The sequence below is a fragment of the Daucus carota genome, chromosome 6 (genome assembly GCF_001625215.2).
Source record: "Daucus carota subsp. sativus chromosome 6, DH1 v3.0, whole genome shotgun sequence".
NCBI lineage: Eukaryota > Viridiplantae > Streptophyta > Magnoliopsida > Apiales > Apiaceae > Daucus > Daucus carota.
In genome coordinates this window covers 39,676,205-39,699,299 of record NC_030386.2, presented here as the reverse complement: position 1 = coordinate 39,699,299, position 23,095 = coordinate 39,676,205, and the positions used below count along the sequence as shown (strand labels likewise).

At 33.4% G+C, this 23,095-nt stretch overlaps 2 protein-coding genes and 3 non-coding genes across 5 annotated transcripts; 4 read left to right on the top strand and 1 right to left on the bottom strand.

Annotated features, from left to right (window-relative positions):
* Positions 1-1,956: 1,956 nt before the first annotated feature.
* On the bottom strand, positions 1,957-9,277 carry LOC108228039 (protein PAT1 homolog). Its single transcript, XM_064079600.1, has 5 exons — positions 9,070-9,277; positions 8,113-8,261; positions 6,077-6,140; positions 3,783-4,894; positions 1,957-2,998 (listed from the first exon to the last, which is right to left on the bottom strand). The coding sequence occupies exons 1-5, from the start codon at positions 9,122-9,124 to the stop codon at positions 2,108-2,110; spliced, it is 2,271 nt and encodes a 756-aa protein (XP_063935670.1). The 5' UTR covers positions 9,125-9,277; the 3' UTR covers positions 1,957-2,107.
* A 3,938-nt stretch (positions 9,278-13,215) lies between these two features.
* LOC135147462 (small nucleolar RNA U31b) lies at positions 13,216-13,305 on the top strand. The gene has a single exon (XR_010285036.1). It is a non-coding gene; the product is annotated as a small nucleolar RNA U31b (small nucleolar RNA).
* A 60-nt stretch (positions 13,306-13,365) lies between these two features.
* LOC135147444 (small nucleolar RNA Z195/SNORD33/SNORD32 family) lies at positions 13,366-13,449 on the top strand. Its single transcript, XR_010285018.1, has one exon. It is a non-coding gene; the product is annotated as a small nucleolar RNA Z195/SNORD33/SNORD32 family (small nucleolar RNA).
* Positions 13,450-13,504: 55 nt separating this feature from the next.
* On the top strand, positions 13,505-13,595 carry LOC135147445 (small nucleolar RNA Z196/R39/R59 family). The gene has a single exon (XR_010285019.1). It is a non-coding gene; the product is annotated as a small nucleolar RNA Z196/R39/R59 family (small nucleolar RNA).
* Positions 13,596-18,073: 4,478 nt separating this feature from the next.
* LOC108228030 (DNA repair protein recA homolog 1, chloroplastic) lies at positions 18,074-23,092 on the top strand. Its single transcript, XM_017403489.2, has 13 exons — positions 18,074-18,467; positions 19,402-19,493; positions 19,686-19,761; positions 19,950-20,012; positions 20,159-20,288; positions 20,461-20,546; positions 20,637-20,762; positions 20,907-21,011; positions 21,130-21,186; positions 21,311-21,373; positions 21,457-21,533; positions 22,424-22,496; positions 22,650-23,092. Exons 1-13 carry the CDS (start codon positions 18,219-18,221, stop codon positions 22,752-22,754), a joined length of 1,302 nt encoding a protein of 433 aa, XP_017258978.1. The 5' UTR covers positions 18,074-18,218; the 3' UTR covers positions 22,755-23,092.
* Positions 23,093-23,095: the final 3 nt, after the last annotated feature.

The following is a 23,095-nucleotide window of genomic DNA, read 5'->3' as shown; positions in this document are numbered from 1 at the left end:
GGTAGTTCTAATTTTTTGATATTTTTCATCCAAAAATTACGGAAAATTAGAAAAATAAAACGGAGCGATGTGAGAGACGCCACATACACGCCCTTCGCTTCCCCTTTATATAAGTATACAAAAACATCTGACTTAAATCCGTGAGATAGTGGTCTATAACTACCCTTGCAAATCGAGCAAGAGAACAATTACCAGAAAAATCAGACTCTGAACCTTGCTTCTAATATACCAAAAACTAAAAAAGGTAGTTCTAATTTTTTGATAATTTTCATCCAAAAATTCCTGAAAGTTTGAAAAATAGAACGGAACAATGTGAGAAACACCACATACACGTCCTTGCTTCTCCTTTATATAAGTATATTGATCGTCAATAACTATCTTTGCTTGCAAACCAGAGAGAGATAGGATTATGATATTGAGAGTGAGGAGATGTGAGGAGATTGTGTTTAGATGATCCAAAACAGTACAATCTACAGGGGTATTTATAGGTGTAGAAAGACTTGTGCGCTACTCTTTTCCATAATTAAATAATCTGAAACAAAATCAGATTAAAATTTTTAAGCTACTATATTCCATAAATAATCTGAAACAAAATCATATTCTAAACCTTGCCTTGCTTCTAATATACCAAAAACTAAAAAAGGTAGTTCTAATTTTTAATATTTTTCATCCAAAAATTCCAGAAAATTAGAAAAATAGAACGGAGCGATGTGAGAGGCGCCACATACACGCCCCCCGTTTCTCCTTTATATAAGTATATTGATTTTGATATATTTGTTTTTAATTGTACTTGAAATATTATGCTCTTCAATTAAGATATTATAAAATTATAGAGTACTTTAAAACTGGTGATATTTAAAATTATTGAATTTTCTTGAATTATATAAAATGCTAAATTTTAATAAAATTTCCCTTAAATTTTTAGATATATTGAATCCTAATCAATATTTATAAAATGTCGAAAAAAAACTTCAAATATCCGGATTTTCAGTAAAAATAAATAAATAATCCAAACACTAAAATAACTTATAAGTCATATTATTCAAATAATATTTATAAAAACCAACATTCATAGGAGCACATCTTGTAATCCAATTATTTATCTTAACAATAAACAATTTCTTCTTTTTTTTTTGATAAACAATAAACAATTTCTTTAAAATTAGCCCCAAAATGTATACTGCGAACGATTTTTCATCTTCAACCCGCCATCAATTTGAAAAAAAATGGAAAAAGCTCAACTCACCATATGAGTAAACCTCAACTCTCTAGTCGCCTTCCTCGAACTTAAATGATAACTCCGCCTACAAGTACATCACCTCAGACAAAAAGGAAAAAGCTGGTGCTGCTATACAGTTAGAACTTAGAAGGATGTTTAGACGAACCACTCTAAAATAAATCTAATGTAAATTAACTTCTTTAAATAGAACCCCAAATCTTCACAGAAAATTTAATACTTTGATATCGCTGCTATACTGCTAGATTTACAAGAGAACTATAGATATAAACACAACTCTATCCTTTGATCAAAATATGTTCCCTCTGATATCTGAGAGGTAATACTAATACATCTGCGGGGAAACCAACTTCCTGTATACAACCATAAAACTATGAAGGATTACATGCATTTTAGCAAGTACCTATAATATCCATGTGTGTTCATAAATTCAAAAGCGCCTCTTCGACGAAAAAGACAGAAAACAACTACCGGAGTTTTCATTATCCGGTACAAAACAGTCCTCCCCTCCCCCTCCTGAATATAATAGGGGAGGAATATAAAAGAAAATAATTCCTTCCATATGAAACTGTACAGTCTAACCCCCTCCTAAGTTGATAATACTATCAACTTGCACAACATAGCCCCAAAATAAGCTCAGAGAAAAAAAAAAATGACCACAGACCAGAAGTAACTAACAATACCACCTCAAAACCCTTCTACAATCAAACCGAACCTATGGCCAATAACTACATATTTCCTCCTTTAGGTGGTGCAACAAACTAGTCACACCAAGTAAAGGAAGGAAATCTCAATGTATGGCACCTAAATGATGACCTTTGAAGAATAAATAAACATAGGCTTCACGAATTCTTCTAAAATTGACTTTAATCAAAGCATAGGCATCGATCGCTGTGCAAAGTCCAACAAAACCTTCCTCTGTTGTTCATTCGTATGAGGTAGACTTGCACGTAAAAGTTCTACCGGCATTTCTCTGCTCATAGCTTTTGTTGTCTCTGAACCTATAGTAGACGTATCTGCAAGACCCTGTGCAAGAAGAGATTGCACGGTAGTGTCATACTTGCTGATGCAGTACTTTGTAAGAAGGTTGAAAAATACATCAAAAGAAGCCTGCCAAAATTTTCTATTCGGGATACTGCAGTTCGCAGAAGTATGAGGATCTCTTAGGAGTTCAGTAGCCCTTTCAAGTGCAGATATCAGAATAACAGAAGCACCTTCTCCTGCAGAGCTCCCAAGGGGTCTGAGAGGTGGATGCTCGGCAGAACAAACAACTGAAGCAAGACAAGCCCCGAGTGCTCGAAGGTCCATTCCACGAACACAGGATGAAACAATTTTCACAAGATTGGTAGTTGTTTCAGCAGTCTTGGGGTCAGCGGACGGGGTCCCAAACAAAAATCTCAAATGACGAAATATGGCCATACATACTACCCGAATGAGTTCAGCGCTAGAAAAGAGGAGCTGAAGGTACCTGCATAGGAGCTTTCGGCCCTTCGGAAGAGAGACTAATCGAAGGAAAACAAGGTCATCTTCGGGAGACAAATTTACAGTGTTCCCATTTTCACCAAGCGGGTCAACAAGTTGAAGTGATGATTGAAGATCCTCAAGCAAGACCTGCCGACGTCCCCTTAGCTGCACCACAACATCTGGGAGATGATTGAACTGTAGGTACCTGTCAATATCATCAACATCAAGGAGAAGAGAAAGGCCATCTTCAATTGTTACTCTGGCTGCAAGCATTGGCTCCTGTTCCAAGGGCTTCTCCTAGGGGTGTTCATCAAACCGCCCACACCGCATAAACCGCCCGCACCGCTCCGCACCACACCGCAAAATGCGGTTTTTCTTTTTCGTGGTGCGGTTGCGGGTTGAAATTTTAACAAACCGCGCGGTGCGGTGCGGGTTGCGGTTTAACATTATACAACCGCGGTTCAAACCGCACCGCACCGCTACTTTCTAATATATAAAAATATATCTCATATAATTACAAATATTTATATTATATAGATTTAAAATTTATTATGATGTTATCTTTTATGTGTGTATATATATGTTAACTCCTATTTGTGTATATATTATATATATGTTCAAGTTACTTAACTTAATTTTAATAATTTTACAATAAAAATTAAAGTTAGTTTTAAGACGACAAATTAAATATTATAATTATATTTATTTTCTATTAAATAACTTGTTAGTGTTGAAATATTTTCATCTTCATCATTATCATACTCATATTTTAGTTCATATTTCTTTTGATGAGTATCGTAACTCTAAATTTGTGTGTGTGTATTAATAGATTATAAAAATTATTTTTAAATACATATAATTTAAAATTATATTTATATTGTCATTCAAAAGTATAAATTTTTTGAATGTATAAACCACGCAAACCGCATGAACCGCATCACACCGCACCGCAATTTTGTGGTGTGGTTTACGCGGTTTTTATATTACGCGATGCGGTTGCGGTTTACGAATTTTCCTAAACCACATGCGCGGATTGGTTCGCGGTTTTAGGAAAAAACCGCACCGCCCGCACCGCGAACACCCCTAGCTTCTCCATTCCTTTTTGATCAGTACTGTCGGTCCCTGATGAATTTGGTGGGTCAACTTCAAGAAGTGGGCGAGGTCTTCGAATAGAAGAGAAGCAAACCCGCCCAAGAGCATCAACCTTGAGAAAGGGATGAGGCTCATTATCAACTCGAGCACGGGAAGGATGATCCTTGAGGTTGGCAGGGCAAAAATGGCGCCTCAATTTAGCACCAGTACTTTTCTTTGCTAGGCAAGCTTGGTGGTAGTAGTCATCAACATATGGATCGTTAATATGAGTAGCAGCTAGCTGCGCTCTCAGAATGTTCTCGATTTCATCAGCACTCATATATTTGGCTCTAAACCTTGGCCATCCACTATCATTCCATTGGTTGCTTGCATCAAAACCATGGTTTGAATAAGGGATACCTTGCCTTCCTTTTAGGAACAACTTGGGTTTTTGATCTCTCAAATCAGTAGATCCAAGCATTTCAAAATTATTCATCATATGATGAGCAGGAGGAAGATGCCGATTATTTGGCTGCCGCTGCAATCCTGATACATGGCCAAATGAAGGCTGAAACTGACGGTGCATTCTATGTTGTTGCATTAACTGAGGAGGCATTAAACCATTTAGATTAGGTAACTGTTGATGCAAGCTTTTGTTTGTGAGGAGGGAATTATCTCCAGGATATGACCCTGTGCGGTTGATATATTGGTTTTGCAGTTGACTGTCAACGGGATGAGCACGAAGAGCTAACTGAGACAGATGTTCACCGAATGGAGAACCATGAGGAGATCCAGTAAATTGTAGCTGGGAACTGGAGAAGGGAAGATGACTGGGTGCATTAAGTTGCAGTTGGTTCCCACCTGGTAGATGATGAATGTTGGAATTGTGTAGCTGGTTGGATAAAGGTTGCAAAGATCTGCCTCCAGGGGGTGGATGAGAAGTAAAAGATGATTTTGGACCAAAATTTGGTTCACTGGAGAAGTGCTGGTGCTGGAAAATATGTTGCTGCTGCTGCTCAGGATACGAAGATGTTCTGTGCAAAAGATATGATTCCCCAGGATGCTGATTGTACAAGTTAGGAGATTCCAACTCCGGTAATAACCACTCCTGAGCAAATGAACCTGGCATATGAAAACAGAAAATGACCAACACAGATTATTACATCATATAATCATTTAAGTCACGAGTAAACTATACTTTTAGACAGTAAACTATACTTTTAGACTTCCACCAGCCAATTTTTGTTTTGTCAATATATTCTATATTACTTAAGGAAAGTGAATTGCTAGGTCAGATATCGACGCATCGTCTATGTTTGCTTTAATGAAGCAGCTATTTTTTGGAAAAGGGCACAGATATCAGTTGGTCATCATCAGATATTCTCAACTTTATTTAAAACTAGGTCTGACATGTCAAGCCTGGTGGCATTTACATGAATGTAGACTGATGCAAGAATATTTAGTATGAACTTCTCGGGACAAGGGTCCATGCCTTGTATTTGTTAAACAGACAAAACTATCTAGGGTGAATTAAAGCTGTTGGCTGCTTCTTCAACCATATGAATGCTAACATAATTTTGTCAAAAGGAAAACAAGGGCTACTTCTACGTCCAAAAAGAAAAAGGAAAGAAAGAAATCCGTAATGCTTATTGAGAAAAGGTAGAGGCTTAATCATCCCGCATAGAATTCACAACTTGCTATATTAGAAATTATTCATCAAATCAACCTTAAGATTCCGTTCCTGCATTTTCAAGTCAATGCCCTTGCTAATTAAAAAATGTTACCAATTCAGTAGATACTAATTCTTCGTACAACTCTAGTTATTACTCGTTCGAATTATGTAGAGTGGTACACGCTAAATTGGTTTTTACTATATATAACATGAATGAACGAATTTTGCTTCAGGAATTATTACTTGCAAACTGAATTTGTATAGCCAAATCGGGAAACAATTAACAGCCAGTACATCATGAGAGACTGCTGCATATAATTCAATATATTTTCATGAAGAGTAAACATTGCTTGCCGGCTCATCAGCAGGGGGTGATGTCAGATTGAGAGGTCTAGGCACAATCCAACTTAAGCTAGCCAGTAGCTAAGCTAAGCTTGATGACATAAAATTATTTATTGTCACATGCTTATATACTAAAAATCAAAACTGAGACCAGGATATTCATGAGAAAATTCCACATACATTTCACAAAAACCAATTAAAGCCAATATGACATGTAAGATATTTTACAGCTTTTCGGTATGATTCACATGTTAAAAAAAATTTAAAAAAAAAAAAAAAACTTTACTCACTTCCTCTGGATCCCCAATCGTTAGTACCGTCCGCACTTCCTGAAATGCTGACTGCCTTGTTCAACTGTTAACAAGATAGAAAAGGAAAATGAATTCACAGGCATGACAAGTACACAACAAAGTGACAATTAAAGCTTTTCTTGTAACAAAAGGATATTCATACAAAGTATAGAAGTTTTGCAACAAATTCTCCCCCTTAGGAAAAAATCAATCCAGTGAGCACAACTTACTAAAAACAAACATCCGTTTAACAGAACATCAACATAATAGCAAGCCAAAGGAAAATAATGAAAGCCTCCAGGGCTGTGGTCAGATGACTCATGACTGACTGTCAGTCTGTCACCCAAACTGGGAACCGCTTGACAATATCTTTCTGTAGTCACTCTGGAAATCTAAAATCTGAATAAAAATCTTCTCCTAGATGCATATTCTCGACAGGATTAAAAAAACAATAATATCACTTTTACTTCTTGTATTGATTCTTTTTGCTTTTTCATAGATGAATTAGTAAGCAGATTGTTGCAATTAGAATAGGAAAAGAAGTAAGAGATAAAAAGATGAAAGTAGATTACAAAACATTCCTGTCAACTGAAAACTGACTCTTTAACTATATATTGATAATGTGCAATTTTCCCACACAGTATCGCTAGAGAGCTCAACCATTGTATTTGATTGATGAAAGTAATGCAAATAATTTTCATTAACAGGAATCCAACCTTACTAAACGTAACAGCAAGACCATCAACTTCTGGCAAAGATCCTAATATGTTGCAGTGCAAATAATATATAACATGCTACATTACATGATGATCGATAAATGAGAATGCACAATCACTTCTTAAACCAAACCACGTTCTGATGGCTGATGGACATAAATTAAATAGAACAGTCAAACCAGAATGCAGGTAAACCACATCCTGATGGCTTATAGACATGGCTTAAAGAAAAACAACAGAACCAAACTTCAAGTAAAAAATATATAAAAAGTTTAATGTTGGCATAAATGAGGTCACCAGCATAAACACAAAGAAAACCATGTATAACTGATACGTTAAGTTCCCTCGTTTCAGCTAAATATTACATTAGCTGCCAAAATGACAGAAGACTAAGCATTATTAACCTCACCTTCCCAGATCCCAGCATTTTAAATCAAAAATCCATCTGAAACCAACAATGGCCCTTATACTTTTTAATTAGAAAACGAAATTGATTGGAAGGACTAATGGACATCAGTGGTCTTATCATTTTCTACTCACTTGCCTTAACAATGGGAAGTCTAGCATCTGTATGAGGTATGACTTTCTAAAGCAGCCGCCCTGAAGGGAACTGATATTTGGGGGAGATAAATTGGGCTTTGTGGGGAACTTCCCTTGCAAGACAAAGTAAAACGACAATGTTTCACTTCTCAAAGATAATACTCTAATTAATATATAAGCTGACCTATTTGCAAAAGGCTAAACTAGTTTTCTTATTCAAATCGAAGTCTTAGAAAGTAATAAATATATCAATATCAATCCTAAGTTTTAAAAAGTAACATTGTAATACTAGTTAATTAGCAATTCGGTATCCAAAATCTTGTATACTGCTCCCAAATAGTCTCATTTGGATAATTAAGCAGTTGCCCATCAAAAACTGTAAGCCTGTCTGATCATAACGTGCCAAAGCAAAAACACATTAATTTCAAATCAAAGAGACAGCCTAACAAGTTGAGAACTCAGGAAAGCAGCATCCAAAAATTAGGTATCTCATATATAGCCTTACATTTATGGGACTCCAGAAAGTAACATCTGACTAGATAGCCTAACGTTTAAAGAGCTCCAAAAAGCAAAAAGTGCACAGAATACTTAGATTATCCGTGCGTAATTACAAATACTGTACACAATAATAACGGATCACAGATACTTCAAAGTCAATGCTACATAAAAGGGAAAATATGTAATTGAAATTGCATCCATATATAACAACTATTATAGCTATATAAAACAGCAAAGCATAAACCTCAACTCAATAATTCAACAAAGGATTAAAAAAGAAACCTCGTCTCTATCCAACTGCTCAACATCATCAACAACTCCACCCGCGGGAACATACTCAATTTCATCTTCCTCTTCGTCTTCTAATCCTCCCAGCTCAACTTCCTCCACGGCATCATTTCCGAAAAAGGCATACTGAGATGCATCAAACACTGCATACCAATAGCCAAGTCAAACACAACATCAATCAAACAAAACAAAGCCAATTCACATACAACTCAAACTTTCAATATAATCAAACAGTAACCTATATCCAGACACTACACAACAAATCACAAAATATGAAATTCAGCTCCTAATTATTCTGAGATAAGATTAAATCATAAAAAACCAATTCAATCACAATTTTAAGTACCAAACTATTTTTCACTTCATTTTAAAAATGCATACCGAGATGCATCAGACACTGCACACAGATAATCTAGCAAATTCAACATAGAGCAGACAACACAAAGCCAATTCACACAACTCATCCTCGAGCTTCTCGATATAATCAAATACTAGCAAACAAATCATCACAATACCGAAAAATATGATAATTCAGCTGCTAATAAAACCAAACTAAAATCGAATCATAACAAACCAATTCAATTCAATCATAAACACAATTTTTAGTAACAAACTACTTTTCAGCTCATTTAAAAAACGCATACCGAGATGCATCAAACACTGCACACAAATAACCCGAGCCAAACACAACATCAAATCATCAATCAAACAAAACAAGGCCAATTCACAGACAACTCAACTCCAGCTTCTCGATGCAATCAAACACTAGCAAACAAATCATCAGGACACCAGAAAACACGATAATTTAGCTCCTAACATATCCAAAATAAGATCAATTCATACCAAACAAAATTAATTCAATCAGAATCACAATTATTAGTGACAAACAGTTCATTTAAATCAAATTAAATCAGAAAAACACATAAATTGTACGTAGAGATTTATATGTACATGAATTCGAATCGATTGGCTGCGGAGTTGAATCTCCGCCCTGAAATTCTTCCATGGAGGCAAAACCTAGGTACAACAATTTGTGTCTATGTGTACGTATATGTGTATCTTTGTGTATATTACTATTAGCGAATTGGGGGAAAGAATCTAGAGAGATGTTGAGAGAGAAACCCTAGAGCGGTAATTCTCAGGGTTTTTTCTGGCTCTTTTGGGGGCAAAATAAATAATAATAAATATACATATTTAATGAATATTAGAAAAACTATATCGAGATTCGAGAGATATTAGAGAGGGGAGAGGGGAGAGGGGAGAGAGGAGAGAGGAGAGAGATAGTCAATATAGTACTTCTTTCATCGCTTTATAAGTTTTATTATTGTACAAGCTATTTTTATGAGTTATTTCCGTAATTTCTAAATTTATAAAATTAAATTATTAATTTTTAGTATTTACATTCTTAAAATATTATTAATTATAAAAATTTAGCTTCTTTCTTTTAATCATGATAGTGTTACTTTTTTGTAGTTGTGAGAGATTGAACCTTCAGAATTTTATTTGCGATCATCGTTATATACATGGCAATTTTATCTCTGACGACTAATCACATTACTATCTTAGTCTAATTATATTTTAATTTATCTTTTTTATTCTATTTATTTAAAATTATATTTAATATTCTTTTGAAACTAAGTCAAAGTGAGTATGACTAAGCAAGTTTCATGCTTTTGTATTCAACTTAGCTAACTGTGAGCTCTGAATTTCGTCCTTCATTATTAAAATGTTGTATTGGTTTCATTTCATAGACAATTCATAATATGTTATTATCATGAGAGATAAAAATGTGAAGATGAATGATAACCTGAATTTTACTTTGGTCCAACATAAAATTTCTACTAAACTAATAATAGATGATAAAAAACAAGCAAATCAAAAAACTTTGTATTGAAGTGATGTTGTTTGAGAACTATCATAATTATTTGAAAATTAGCAAGATTTAATTAATTTTCCACGGCTTCTACAATATAATTGATTGAGCTTCTGTATAGAGAAATATTATTTAAGCACACAAATAAATGAAATTTGTTCTTGTTGATGAGTGAGTTTCAATGTCATTAAATAATTATTCGATCTATAGTACTAAATGATACATACGTGTCTAAGTATATTTTAAAAATGTAAAGACGTGAAATTTGTTTTTTTTTGACCGATTGTTTGTGCAATGCATATCAACCGCTATGGAAATAATGCTATTTTATATTGTATAACTGTGAAAACGAGACAGAAGTCTTAAATTGATGTAGAAATTTATTGATTGTTTTTTCTTAGTTATTTCATGACAATAAAGCTCCAGAAATTTTTAAAAAATTATGAATCACAACCAAAGTTTGATGAAGGGAATCTCGGCGAGCATCTATGGCTTAAAAATTTTCTCATTCAGTTACACGTTTCAAAGCAGTCTCTAAGACTTGAGATACATTTATCTGTCTTAAAAATTTCATGTAGCAGGGAAGATGAAGATCATACCTCCTTTCATATTTATGATTTAAGACTTATCAGGTTTTCAATTTGTAAAACGGTAATGCTAAAATTCTTCCGAGAGCTGATTTTCTAACACGTTTCAGAACAGTTTTTAAGACTTGGGATAAATTCCACCTCCGTAGGATTATTTGTGTCTTGTAACACTAGGGAAGACCTCCTTTTATATTTATAATATAAGTCTTATAAGGTTTCGAGTTTATGCATCGGTTGTTTTTTTTTTTTTGACAAAATGCATCGGTTGCTTTTGGTACTTTGATGGCATGACATGTCTAAGTGAGATTGAAATAAAATGAAACGGATTTTGCTATGGAATCCTGTTATTACAAATGAAAAAATTATTCGAGATCCCTCCTACATTAGACATGCTGATGTGAATGATTACAAAGCATTAAGACTGGTTAGTCTCGATACGTTTTTACGATCTCGTTCATATGTATACACTAAATGATGAACCATTCTCTTTTAGGCTCATCTTCGTTTATCGTTTAGCTTAAAGGGAATTTCATAGTGGGTGGATAAAGGATAATTTCTGCTATATGTTTGCTTGATTCAACCAACGAGGTTTATGAAAAGATTAAGTACTCTTTTAAATCTTTGTCGGTTACTCCTGTATATTCGGTGAACATACGAGATAAAGTACTCTCTTAAATCCTTGTCAGTTAGTCCTGTATACTAAGTGAAAAGATTAAGTACTCTTTTAAATCTTTGTGTAACTCATGTATACTCGGTGAACATACGAGATAAAGTGTCTGCACTCGACATGTGAAAGCAAAATGATTGAGATGTGTTATTTTGACAAATCAAATCATGATTGTATGAAAAAAATAACAAAGGAAAACTCGATATCCAAATTGAGTGGTTCACATGTTGAAGTGTAATATAGACATTGGGGATCGTATTTTCTGGATAACATTTTAATTTGCATGATTGTAATGCAGGTTTGTGTTAGAACATGTATAAAAATAAAAATATATAAAACATGATGTCTTTAAATTCCCTTTCAACATTACAAGTTTCCTAACTGAGAAGATATCCGTCCTCACATAATATACAAGGAACCACACTATTTATATATTAGTAAAGAAATTATAAGTGAATAATCTTTTTAACAATAATTATATTATATTTTTTAAATAAATATAAATAACCAACTATATGCAATAAATGTTCAAAAAAATAGAAAATAGATAAAAGTAAAATACTGGATACAAGGGTGTTTTATTTAAATATTTTTCGAAGATTAGAACTGTTTCTGAAAATAATATATTAATGTGTACTTTTATGTAAAAAAATTTAATATTTACTTATGATTAATAAAAAATACGAACATCTCTTGATTTATTCATTTTAAAAGACCATAAATTTATGTCTGTTTTCCAAACAATAATCCATTGTTTTGAAAAATGAAAGCATGCACTAAAAGTTACAAGATATTTTGCTCTCAAAAGAAAATAAAAAATTACAAGATATTTAGTATATTTGACTTCCTTTTTCTTACGGAAATAAATAACTTATTTAGTGGGTGTTTGGATTCTGGACTTAAAAGGGACATAAGCCCAGTTCCACTTCTTTGCTACCGTTTGGCAAATTATATGAAGTGCTTAAATGTTGTAATAAAAGCCCAAGAAAAAAGCTAGGTTCCGGATCTTCTTCATTGTTGCTTAATGTACTGGATCCCAGGCAATTGTTTAGTCTCGTGCTAAAGAAACATTGTAAAATCTGCAGTAATTAAATCCACACACGAGATCATATATACCCGAGATAATTTTAAAAAAATTAATTAATTCATGACTCGAGATGCATAATAAATCTTAAATTTATTATCATAATTTATTTTAATAATAAAATTTTGTATTTATAAAATATTTCATGTATTAATAATAAAAGGTTTTATATTATTATAATTTATTTTTTAATGGAAACAAATTACTATATTATAAAATTACGAAACTATACCAACTTATAAGTTAAGTTATCCAAACACTTATAAAACTTCTGGTACCTTATAAGTCATAGTATCCAAACACTTCTGGTAGCTTATATGTTCACACCAACTTCTCACTTCTAATCCACTTCTTTACTTTAAGCAATAAGTTACTTCTTTTAAGCTCAGCCAAACTACCCCTTATATATATATATGTGTGTATTTTTTATAAACAATTATTTTTTTAAAGAATTATAAGCAATTATTTTGATATATAAAAATTAAATATTTATTAAATATATTAAATCATAAAATATTATTTAAATATGATACGATTCTTTTGCCCGAAATAATTCGAGGCCACCATGCTCCATGCTTGAAAATGAACGGGTTACATTCTTCCATTATTCGGGCTTTATCTGTAACTTTATCCTCTTCGAAGACAAGGATATATACTTAACGGGCCAGGCCCATATGCTTCATAAAACCCTAACTCTATCCCCTTTCTTTAAATACATCTCCGCCACGCTCTCTATCTCCGCAGCACTCTCTCAACCCTGCCACCGTTCTATAGTCTCTCTCCCCCCATCTCCTCTCTCTCCGTGTCTTCTTCTCTTTCTCCCTCTATCTCTCTCTTGATCTCCCTCTGTGATATGTTTTATTAATGAAATCGATGAATGATGATCGAAAATGATGATATGTATTGTCGCCCCAGTCTTACTGCATCGTATAATGTCTCGGTGCTTTTATGGTGATTGACTATTCACGTCTGATTCATTCAGTATTCTTTTTATCAATTATTTTACATATATAAATATTTTATAATTACGAACAAGAAGAGGCGTGATGATGCAAATCCATATTTATATCTGTACCAATTCATGATGATTGAACGATCATGCACTACCATCTGATCTCTTCTCGCTTTTTTCTCAATTTTTATATTTATTTATTTATTTATTTATATATATTTTTCGCAATCTATGATGAATGTATGTTCTATAACAAAATGAGTTAATCCTGTGATTAATATTAAATATATCACCATCTTTCGGCTGAGATTGCAGTTTAATAATATTTTTTTTACGAGATTATCTATTTATCGAGTATTTTGTGAAATGCCCAATGGTATCTGATGGCTAGCCTAAATGAATTGAGCTAGGCGTCTCGTTTTAGCTGGGCAGAAAGAAAGAATTAAATAATTTAATTTGTTACAGGAATGCGACACAGTTTGCTTATGGTGGATTCCATATGGCTCACTGTTACTTTAATCCCTGTTTACATCTTTGCTTTCGAATTTCGTAGGCTCAAAATTATATTTGAGTCCGTGTATAATTAAGATATTTCAAGGGAAACTAATTTGATCTGAAAACTAATAGTCACAAAAGTGTTTTGGTGAAAAAATCACTAAGATTTATCATGCTAAGAAATTACTTTTGATTCAAAATGCAGTTTATATATATCTTATATTTAATTTAGATTTTATCAGATTTGTTTTATTTACTAAATATAATTCCACTCATTTTCGGCAAAGATATGTATTTTTTAAATATAGATAACACCTTCAATTTGTATTCGAAATAAATCTGCAGTGTTTTTTAAAAGACTATCAAAACATGTCCAAATTCATTTAAGATTTATAATTAATAAATTTATAAATTTTTGAGCTGTAAAAATTATATAATTATTGGTAAATCTAATTTTGTATATTCAGTTAGGATAAAAAGAGCAAAAAGGAATTAGATTAAATTTCGTCTCGAATTATACGAATAAAGATAGTGGACATTAAAACAAGTGTATTATACTATTTTGATTCAAAAAAAAGTGTATTATACTATTATATAAAGGGTCCTGTTCCTTGCCAACCGGTTGCCGGGAAAGGGTTATCTAACACACTGTACGGGGGCCATTAGATTTAGATTTCAAGGGCTCAGATCCAATTTTGAGTTTTGAATGCATCCGCGGATATTATCCGCGGAAAGGGTAACTCCCATTCCGCGGATAATATCCGCGGAAAGGAAAATTTCCCTTCCGCGGATATTTATAGCGGATCCTTTGAAAACTCAAATTGGATCTGAGCCCTTGAAATCTAAATCTAATGGCCCCCGTACAGTGTGTTAGATAACACCTTCCCGGCAACCGGTTGGCAAGGAACAGGACCCTTATATAAATATGTGATTGTGATAATCTTGAATAAATGTAATAAATAAATATTTCATTTTTGTGGGCGGTGTTACAGAAATCGGGAATCGGACCTAATCGGCTGAGCTACCGATTCAGGGATTAATCGGAAATCGGGGATTAATCGGATGGATTAATCGGTGTGGAAATCGGATTTATTTTAATATTAAAATATTATTTAATATATAGTTATTATTGTATTAGCTATTTAGTAACTAATATATATATTCATAAACTTTATAATTACTGATATTTAAAGTAATATAGTATTTTAATTCTAATAATTTATCATATATATTTCAATTAAGAAATATATATAAGGATTAATCCGATTTTAGAAATCGGATCGGTGGCCGACTTTGCAGGGGATTAATCGGGGATTAATCGGTTAAATCGGGGATTTTTAGAACACTGTTTGTGGGACATAAAAAAAGTACAAAATGAACAGACTAAATATTATAGCAAATTATGGTGTATTTTTTTTAAAGTATTGACCCTGCATGATATAGGTAATAGGATATATAGTAAATACAGACTACAGTAATCAATGGACCATAATAATTTTTTAAAGTTCACTAGCAAAAAATGACAGATTTTTTGTACAAAGAACCTTGGGACAAGGTAATGAACGAAAGAATAGAACACTGAACAAAAATTAGAAACGAAGGTACCAACTACCAAACAGGTCGTAGAGAGAAAACCGAGCTGAAAGTGTCTCTGGCCTTTTTTAATGATGATCTGATTTATGCATTTCTACGGAGAAAGCTATGGAACGAATTATATGCAAATTACTAATTTACCCCTGGCCATCTTCTTTGAATTCCAGAATTCTGAAAATTTCTGACTAATTTTTTAAAAATATTTAACCAATTTGTTTAAATAATTTTTTTGAAAGAATTTAAGATTAATAGTTTATTAATTTTGATTTCCGACTTTGAAATGACAACACCATAGTCACAATTGGAATTTCATGTCAGAGGATATTTTCAAAATAACTACTTTTTCCGTTCACCAGATTTTTCGTCGTGAATTTCTTAGAACAGATGATAAAACTATAATACACATTTGTCCGGGAAAAAATTATTTTGATCATATTAATAAGCTGAATCTAAATGACAATGATCCTGCAATAGTGTTCCATGTTGGAGGATATTTTTCAAACTAACTGCCTCCTCTATCCACTGTAATAGTGTTTAATGTTGGAGGATATTTTTCAAACTAACTACCTCCTCTATTCACCGGATTTTTTTACCGTGAATTTGTTAGAGCAAATATTAAGGCTAAGCCATATTTGCAGGGGGAAAAAATTTTGGTTATATTATTAAGTCGAATCTAAATGATAGTGGTCTTGTAATAGTATTCCATGTTGGAGGATATTTTTCAAAATAACTACTCTTTCCGTCCATCGGATTTTTTATCGTTTTTTTTTAGATGTCCCACTCGTTTCTTTGCACTACAAAACTTTTCTAAAATAATTAAGAGATCTTGTCATTTTCCAACTTTTCCACCTTTTCCGTGACACTCTTACTTTAGTGTCTCTCTTTTATATATTAAAAATCACAGGTCCCACCACTTTTGTTTCTTTCTTTCCTTTTTTTATCACAACCACTTTTTTTTTCTTTTTTCACTATTTTATATCTATTTTTTAATCTCGGTACTCAAACTCAATGTAAAAAATTAGGTGAGACGGAGGGAGCATAAATCAGAGTTTGTTATCTTCTGGAGATTTATGCAGAATTTGACAAAGATGTCAAATTCGACACTCTTTAACATCTTTTTAATATATGATATATAAAAGTCCTTTTATAAAATAATATATATTATTTTATTTTATTTAATTATTTCAACTTTTTTATTGTTGAAAAGATAAATTTTTCTGATTATTTCGATCAAAACATGTAAGTGATATAAAAATTATAACTCTCTTAACAACAAATAATATGTCGACAAAAATATTTTTCAATTAAAATTCGTCCATAACCTGAAATGATGATACACACGCATATATTTAACTTTCATAAATTTATTAAATAAATCTTATTACATTCTTTTAAGTCTGAAATATTATATTTTTTATACTCACGCAATTGTACCGATTCATAATTTATTAAATAATTTCTCAATAAATAAGATTATTAATTAAATTGAATCATATTAATTTGAAAATACATTTTTAAAATTTATGAAAAGCTTCGCTTCAAAATTTTATGAAAAGCTTTTTTTTTTTTTTTTTTAGTGCAGAATTTATGAGAAGCTAATCAGAAAATTTCGGTGAAAATGCTAAAATTCTGATACTTACACTGTTTTTCAAAGCTCCTGTGAGAGGCTACGGCTGCTTCATCGATCACCACCATCTCTCTTTCTCCACTTTTAGAATCTGCAGAAACCTATACCAAAGAAGAGCCTTGCTAAAATCGAACCAAAGTTGAAATTTTGAAGTAACAAAGTGAAAATGGGTTTCTTTGATATTCTCTAGCAAGTAGCAATACAAACATATCCGGTTCTAAATTCGAGAAAGCTTCAGGTGATCACTTTCCCGAAAGCAAACGGTATTTTGGTCTTGAGAATTTTGGTAATACTTGCTATTGCAACTCTTCTTTTCAGATATCTCTTCGTTTTTTTGTTTGTTACTTTCATTTTCTGATTTATTTTGAGTGGAATTACGAAAAGTGTTGACTTTAATCTTGTTTGTTTGCTTAATCCTTGTGTTTTGTTTGGTTTCGGTGTTTTTGGCGATTTTTCGTGTTACAAATGAGACGCTTCATTGTTCGTTTCGTATACGACGAGCCAACTTGACCGATAGCATAGCGGTGGAGGCAGATGATGGCGGCGGCGGCGATTTCGAGACGGGATCCAGTTTCAGAAAGGAAAGCACTAATTGTGCCTTAATTGAAGGCATAAATTGTGCCTCGTAATTGAGGCTCGTAATTGTGCCTCGGGGCGTTAATTTTGCCTCGTAAGTGAGGACGTTAATTGTGCCTATTTATTGAGGGCGTAAATTGTGACTCTTTATTGAGACCGTTAATTGTGCCTTAATTAAGGACATTAATATCTTATTATTATGCCTTAATTAAGAGCTTAATTGTCTCAATCATGAGTTATCATGATTGTGGGAATTTTTTATTTAATCTGTTAAATATATCGACTTATATTCTTCTTGTTTCTTTTGTTTTATTATTTTCAGGATTCTTGGAAGAAGACCGGTTTTTCTTTTCGGACATTAAAGTTTTATTGTCTAAATTTCCCCGGTCATCTTGCATGTCCGACGGTTAGATAATAAGCTTTCTTGAATGAAAGAATTATCACGGTGAATTGCCCGCGCTCGTTGAGATTTATTCTCATTTTAAAAAAAAAAAAAAAATCAGAAAATTTCGGCTATTTGGAACTGAGTCCGTAGTGTGTCAGAGACTCATCTCCCTCCTGAAAATTGGCTCCCTGTGTTCATACTTCATACCACACACACTACAAGTCTACAACTTAATTACAATTAAGCCTCGATTCTATAATCATGGACTTGTTAAATTCTCCTCTGAAGCCAAGCTATTATATCCATTCCAAACTATACAATTATAATTATAATAGGAAAAGGTTTCTTGGTTTATCTTTCCCTCTATCATCTTCTTGTACCCTGCTTAAACCCTACTTGCTAAAATCAAAAACCCATTTGGCTGCTAAAAAGACTGGGGTTCATTCTCAATTTGATGCCAAGATCAATGGGGTGCTTTCAGGGGATCCAGACCCTCGGTCTCTTGACAGGGTATGCTCTCTTTCTTGATTTAGTGGCTACCCTTTTAACATTTTCGTATTTTACCTAGTTTTTAAGTACAGGGCTTGTGAGGATTCGAACCCATGTCCTGTTTCTTGATGTTTTAAGTTTTGACTTGCAGGTTTAGTAATGTAGTGTGCAAAGATGTTTACTTTTTTTTTTTTTTTTTTTTTTGAGAATTTAGTGTAAAGATGTTAAATTATTCAGGAATTAAGTGTAAAAATGTTAACTCGGGTATTGAAATTCTAATCTGGGTCCTGTCTACATTATGATATTATTTTTGATTTGGTTGGTTTGTAATGTTTATAGGTTAGATAATTCCTGCAGCGTTGTTACTATGTAATCGGTCTCGCCACCAGTTTTTTGTTGTTTAGAATAGTTGAAGGGATCACTCAGTTATAAGATAGTATCGGGATTACTGATTGGATTACATAGCTAGGTTGTGATTATTGTCTACTACTCTATCATTGAATGCCAATTGCTTTGATTATTGGAAAATGGAGTAATGGACAAGAATCAGGATACTGGTCCATGTCTCCGTACAACCTACATAACAACTGTAACATTACTAGCCCTTACTAATTCTCTTGCTTCCCAAATGCATTAACATCTGCTTAAGTTCTCGAAAAATACTAATATTAGATCAGTTGTTGGGACGCTTACCACTTTATACCTATGTCTTATTTACCAACTTGGTAGACTTATATATAGTTATATTATTTGCTATTTGAAAAGATTCATGAACTAGATTTTAGGCTGTAGTCTTGTTGTGTTTTGGTTGTATTTTGGTCTCGTCATGTTCTCGGCAAACACCTGCGAAAGTCAATTTCCGATGCCATAAAGCTTAAGTTACATGATTGGTTCTTATTGACAATTAAAGCTGTCTGATTAAGTCTGTAGAACTGACAACCTATTTTTGTTCCAGCAAAAAGCACTGGAAGCAGCAATGAATGACATAAATAGCTCATTTGGAAAAGGAAGTGTTACAAGATTAGGCAGTGCTGGTGGGGCTCTCGTGTATGTTTTTAACACCTTTAACAGATCTATTCCTATGTCAATGTGTATAATACATGCTCTCCGAGTGGTTTTTTTTTTAAAAAAAATATAAACATCCGCCATCTTTCTTTGAATCATTTGGATGTAAGAGAATAAACATACAGGTTTAATTACCTCATTAGTTGCAATGTTGTTTGTATTGGTCTAATGCAGTGAAACTTTTCCAAGTGGCTGTCTGACATTGGACTTTGCTTTGGGCGGTGGACTTCCCAAGGGAAGAATTGTTGAGGTTTGAAATCTTTTGGCTCATGCAAAAATCTTGTCCTCTTCTTTTAATTGCTGATTACTGATTGCCATTTGAATCTTCCGTTGTATATTCAAAATTCCATTCTATTGCTATGTTTATTTGTTCAGTATGTGCATTCTATTCGTTATGTTAGATCTAATGCCTTTATATTTACTGGCTTTTGTCTTAAGATATATGGACCAGAAAGTAGTGGTAAGACCACTTTGGCACTCCATGCAATTGCTGAAGTGCAGGTATTACGTTTCTGCTTTAATCCTTACATATACTGGCTTTTCTCTTAAGATATATGGACCAGAAAGCTCATCCATTAGCTAAAGTTTATCGAGCCCACTTATCTACCCCTATAACGATGTTCGTTTTCCCGTTGTTTAACATGTAGAGATTAGGAGGCAATGCTATGCTTGTTGATGCAGAGCATGCCTTTGATCCAACATATTCGAAAGGAGTAGGAGTAGATGTAGAAAATTTGATTGTTTGTCAACCGGATAATGGGGAGATGGCTCTTGAGAGTAAGACCATCTTCTTGCTTTCTTTAATTTCTTGTTTGTACATTGTGTATTCTTGAAATTGTCTAAAGTCATGAAACTTATTTTTTTACTTTTATAATTGTTACAAATTGTTTTTTTTATATACATGTGTTTAACTGTAGACCAACCCCCCCTGTTTCTTTTTCTTTATCAGTTGCAGACCGTATGTGTAGATCTGGTGCTGTTGACCTCATCTGTGTTGATTCTGTCTCTGCACTTACTCCTCGAGCTGAGATTGAAGTCTGTGGAGAGCTTCTTTGTTTAAAAATTTGAATATAGCAAACTTCACAAGGTTGACTGGGTTGGTATTTTTGTTGTTTGAATGCCTAGGGGGAGATAGGAATGCAGCAAATGGGTTTGCAGGCACGTCTTATGAGCCAAGCACTGCGTAAAATGTCAGGAAATGCCTCCAAAGCTGGATGCACTCTTATCTTTCTAAATCAAATAAGGCATAAGGTATACATTTGGATATATATATCTAAAATCCATGTGGAGGGATAAACCTTTTACTTTCAGTTGAAGGGTCTTGTGTCTGGTTTATGTAATGTCTATTTTGTAATCGAAAATCCTGATTCAAATTGTCCGCTTTAATGCAATCAGATTGGTGTATATTATGGAAATCCCGAAGTCACCAGTGGAGGTATTGCTTTAAAGTTTTTTGCTTCAGTTCGCCTTGAGATACGTCCAACAGGGAAGATAAAGTCTGTAAGCACATGATCAATCAGTCTATCCGTGATATATGTTTCATTAAATATGATATTTGTTGATTAGCAAAGGAAAAATGTTTGTGGAATATATGACTCAATATTCTTCATGTTTTTAGGTCAAAGGGGATGAAGATGTTGGGGTTAAAGTTCGTGTAAGAGTTCAAAAGAGCAAGGTAAAAAGATATGAATACTTTTGGTCAATTTTTCTTCAGAGAATTGCCAAGTGCCTTAAAGTTTTATTCAGCTTTAGGCATAATATGCACTATTTAAACTGAATTACCTCGCCTAACGTTACAGGTATCGAGGCCATACAAGCAAGCTGAGTTTGAAATTATATTTGGAGAAGGAGTGAGCCAACTGGTCTGTTGTGCTTTGCTGATGCTCATGTTTGTTTTTCAATGACTCACATTTACTATTTTGTTCTAATAATAGCTGAATTGCAGGGATGCATATTGGACTGTGCTGAAATGATGGAAGTTGTGCAAAAGAAGGGTTCTTGGTATAGTTATGCAGATCAAAGGTTTGTGCTCTTGATCATGGTCCTCATATCACGTCCCCCCCGCAAATTAAAAAAAACAAAAAGAAAAAAATAATGAAGGATCTGAGAAAAAAGTATAAACTGGAGTGGGTTAAAATTTTCCATCAATATGTTGATCTTTTTTTGTTCTGAGAATCTTGTGCTATCAATTGCTTGTTTTTTAGTCACATTTATGTTGTCTCCTGTAAATCCCTTACAGGCGTTAATGATGAAACCACTTTTTAGGATGAGAATTTTTTAGACCACTTACTTAAATTACTGACACACCAATCATCCATACCTTCTTCCAATTACATTCTTTAAACCGACATTTTTGGTAATTCTTGTGCAAACTGTAACTGCTGTGTGATAATATCTTCTGTTCCAGCAGTTGTAACAGATAAATATAAACTCATCATTGTAACCCCATACAGTACTTGTCTGCTTATCGGAGAATGTATTTGGGACAGCAGAACCGGGACTTTATCACTTGTCCAATAATATCAACCAGTGACGTTCATTTTCATATTGATCTTATCAGAAGTATGTTAGTTGATATTTATAGAATATGTGTCCACTGTGCACATATTTATCACTTTATCATGGAAATTTTGTTGGGCTTGGCGGGCTATTATGAAGATTGAGGATTCTGAGTCTCTATTTGGATTTAGGACCTTGACTCTCTAATCTCTGATAGGTTAAGCAATTTTTAAGTTTCTTATCATATATTTTATCAGCCTGGAATTGGTATTGGTCAACCTGGTGTCCGGGAATTAGCATAAGTTTTTTACATGTTAATATGTCATCGCATATAAAGGTGCCTCTGATCTTTCATCTTTATTTTCTATATTCTTCTTCTGTCTTATTTGTTTTTCTAATTTTGCTCTGTCAAGGTTGGGACAAGGAAGAGATAAAGCGTTGCAGCATTTAAAAGAGAACCCTGTTCTTTCCGCTGAAATAGAGAAGGTAGACTCACTCACATGTATGCCATTGTCAATTAAGCTATAGCTGAATGAATGTCAGATCTTCACCACTGTACTGATGGAGCCTGTATCTATTTATATATCATTAGGGCCTTGCAACCTATTATCAACCTTTTTTAATCTATATGATTTGTAGATTGTTCGATCTGCAATGATGGAGGGCACTGGCCAAATAAGCTCCTTTAACACCAGGGCATTACCACTGCAGCTTCAAGAAGATGACATGGCTGAAGAATTTTAGTAACACCGACTTCAAATATCTATTGGCAAGTTTGGCAGCAGTATGAACCTATAGTTCACTGATTGTGTATTTAGTGATGAGTGTATTCTGTGTTTCTCACTTCTTAGACGGAAACTGGAATTACACTAATTTTGTATCTTAGAATTGCTGCCGTGAAATCATAGAGTAAGGGATGTTGTATCGTTTGCGTTAGCAGATAGCGACCAAGTCACTAAGATTAGAATTATATAGGGTTAGACTTTAGAGCCATGAACGAAATGAGTCGAGTTTTTTGTAAATTAATTTTGCTACAGAGATGTGATATTTGGGTGATCAAAGCTTGTCTACTTATTGTATCAGCA

Coding starts and splice junctions, on each gene's coding strand:
- LOC108228030 (XM_017403489.2), top strand. CDS start 18,219: ATGGACTTGTTAAATTCTCCTCTGAAGCCAAGCTATTATATCCATTCC. Junction 21,012..21,129: donor CAACAGGGAAGATAAAGTCT/GTAAGCACATGA, acceptor TCATGTTTTTAG/GTCAAAGGGGATGAAGATGT. Junction 21,534..22,423: donor TATAGTTATGCAGATCAAAG/GTTTGTGCTCTT, acceptor TGCTCTGTCAAG/GTTGGGACAAGGAAGAGATA.
- LOC108228039 (XM_064079600.1), bottom strand. CDS start 9,124: ATGGAAGAATTTCAGGGCGGAGATTCAACTCCGCAGCCAATCGATTCG. Junction 6,141..8,112: donor AGCAGTTGGATAGAGACGAG/GTTTCTTTTTTA, acceptor TCTTGTTAACAG/TTGAACAAGGCAGTCAGCAT. Junction 2,999..3,782: donor AAGGAATGGAGAAGCTAGGG/GTGTTCGCGGTG, acceptor GAACACCCCTAG/GAGAAGCCCTTGGAACAGGA.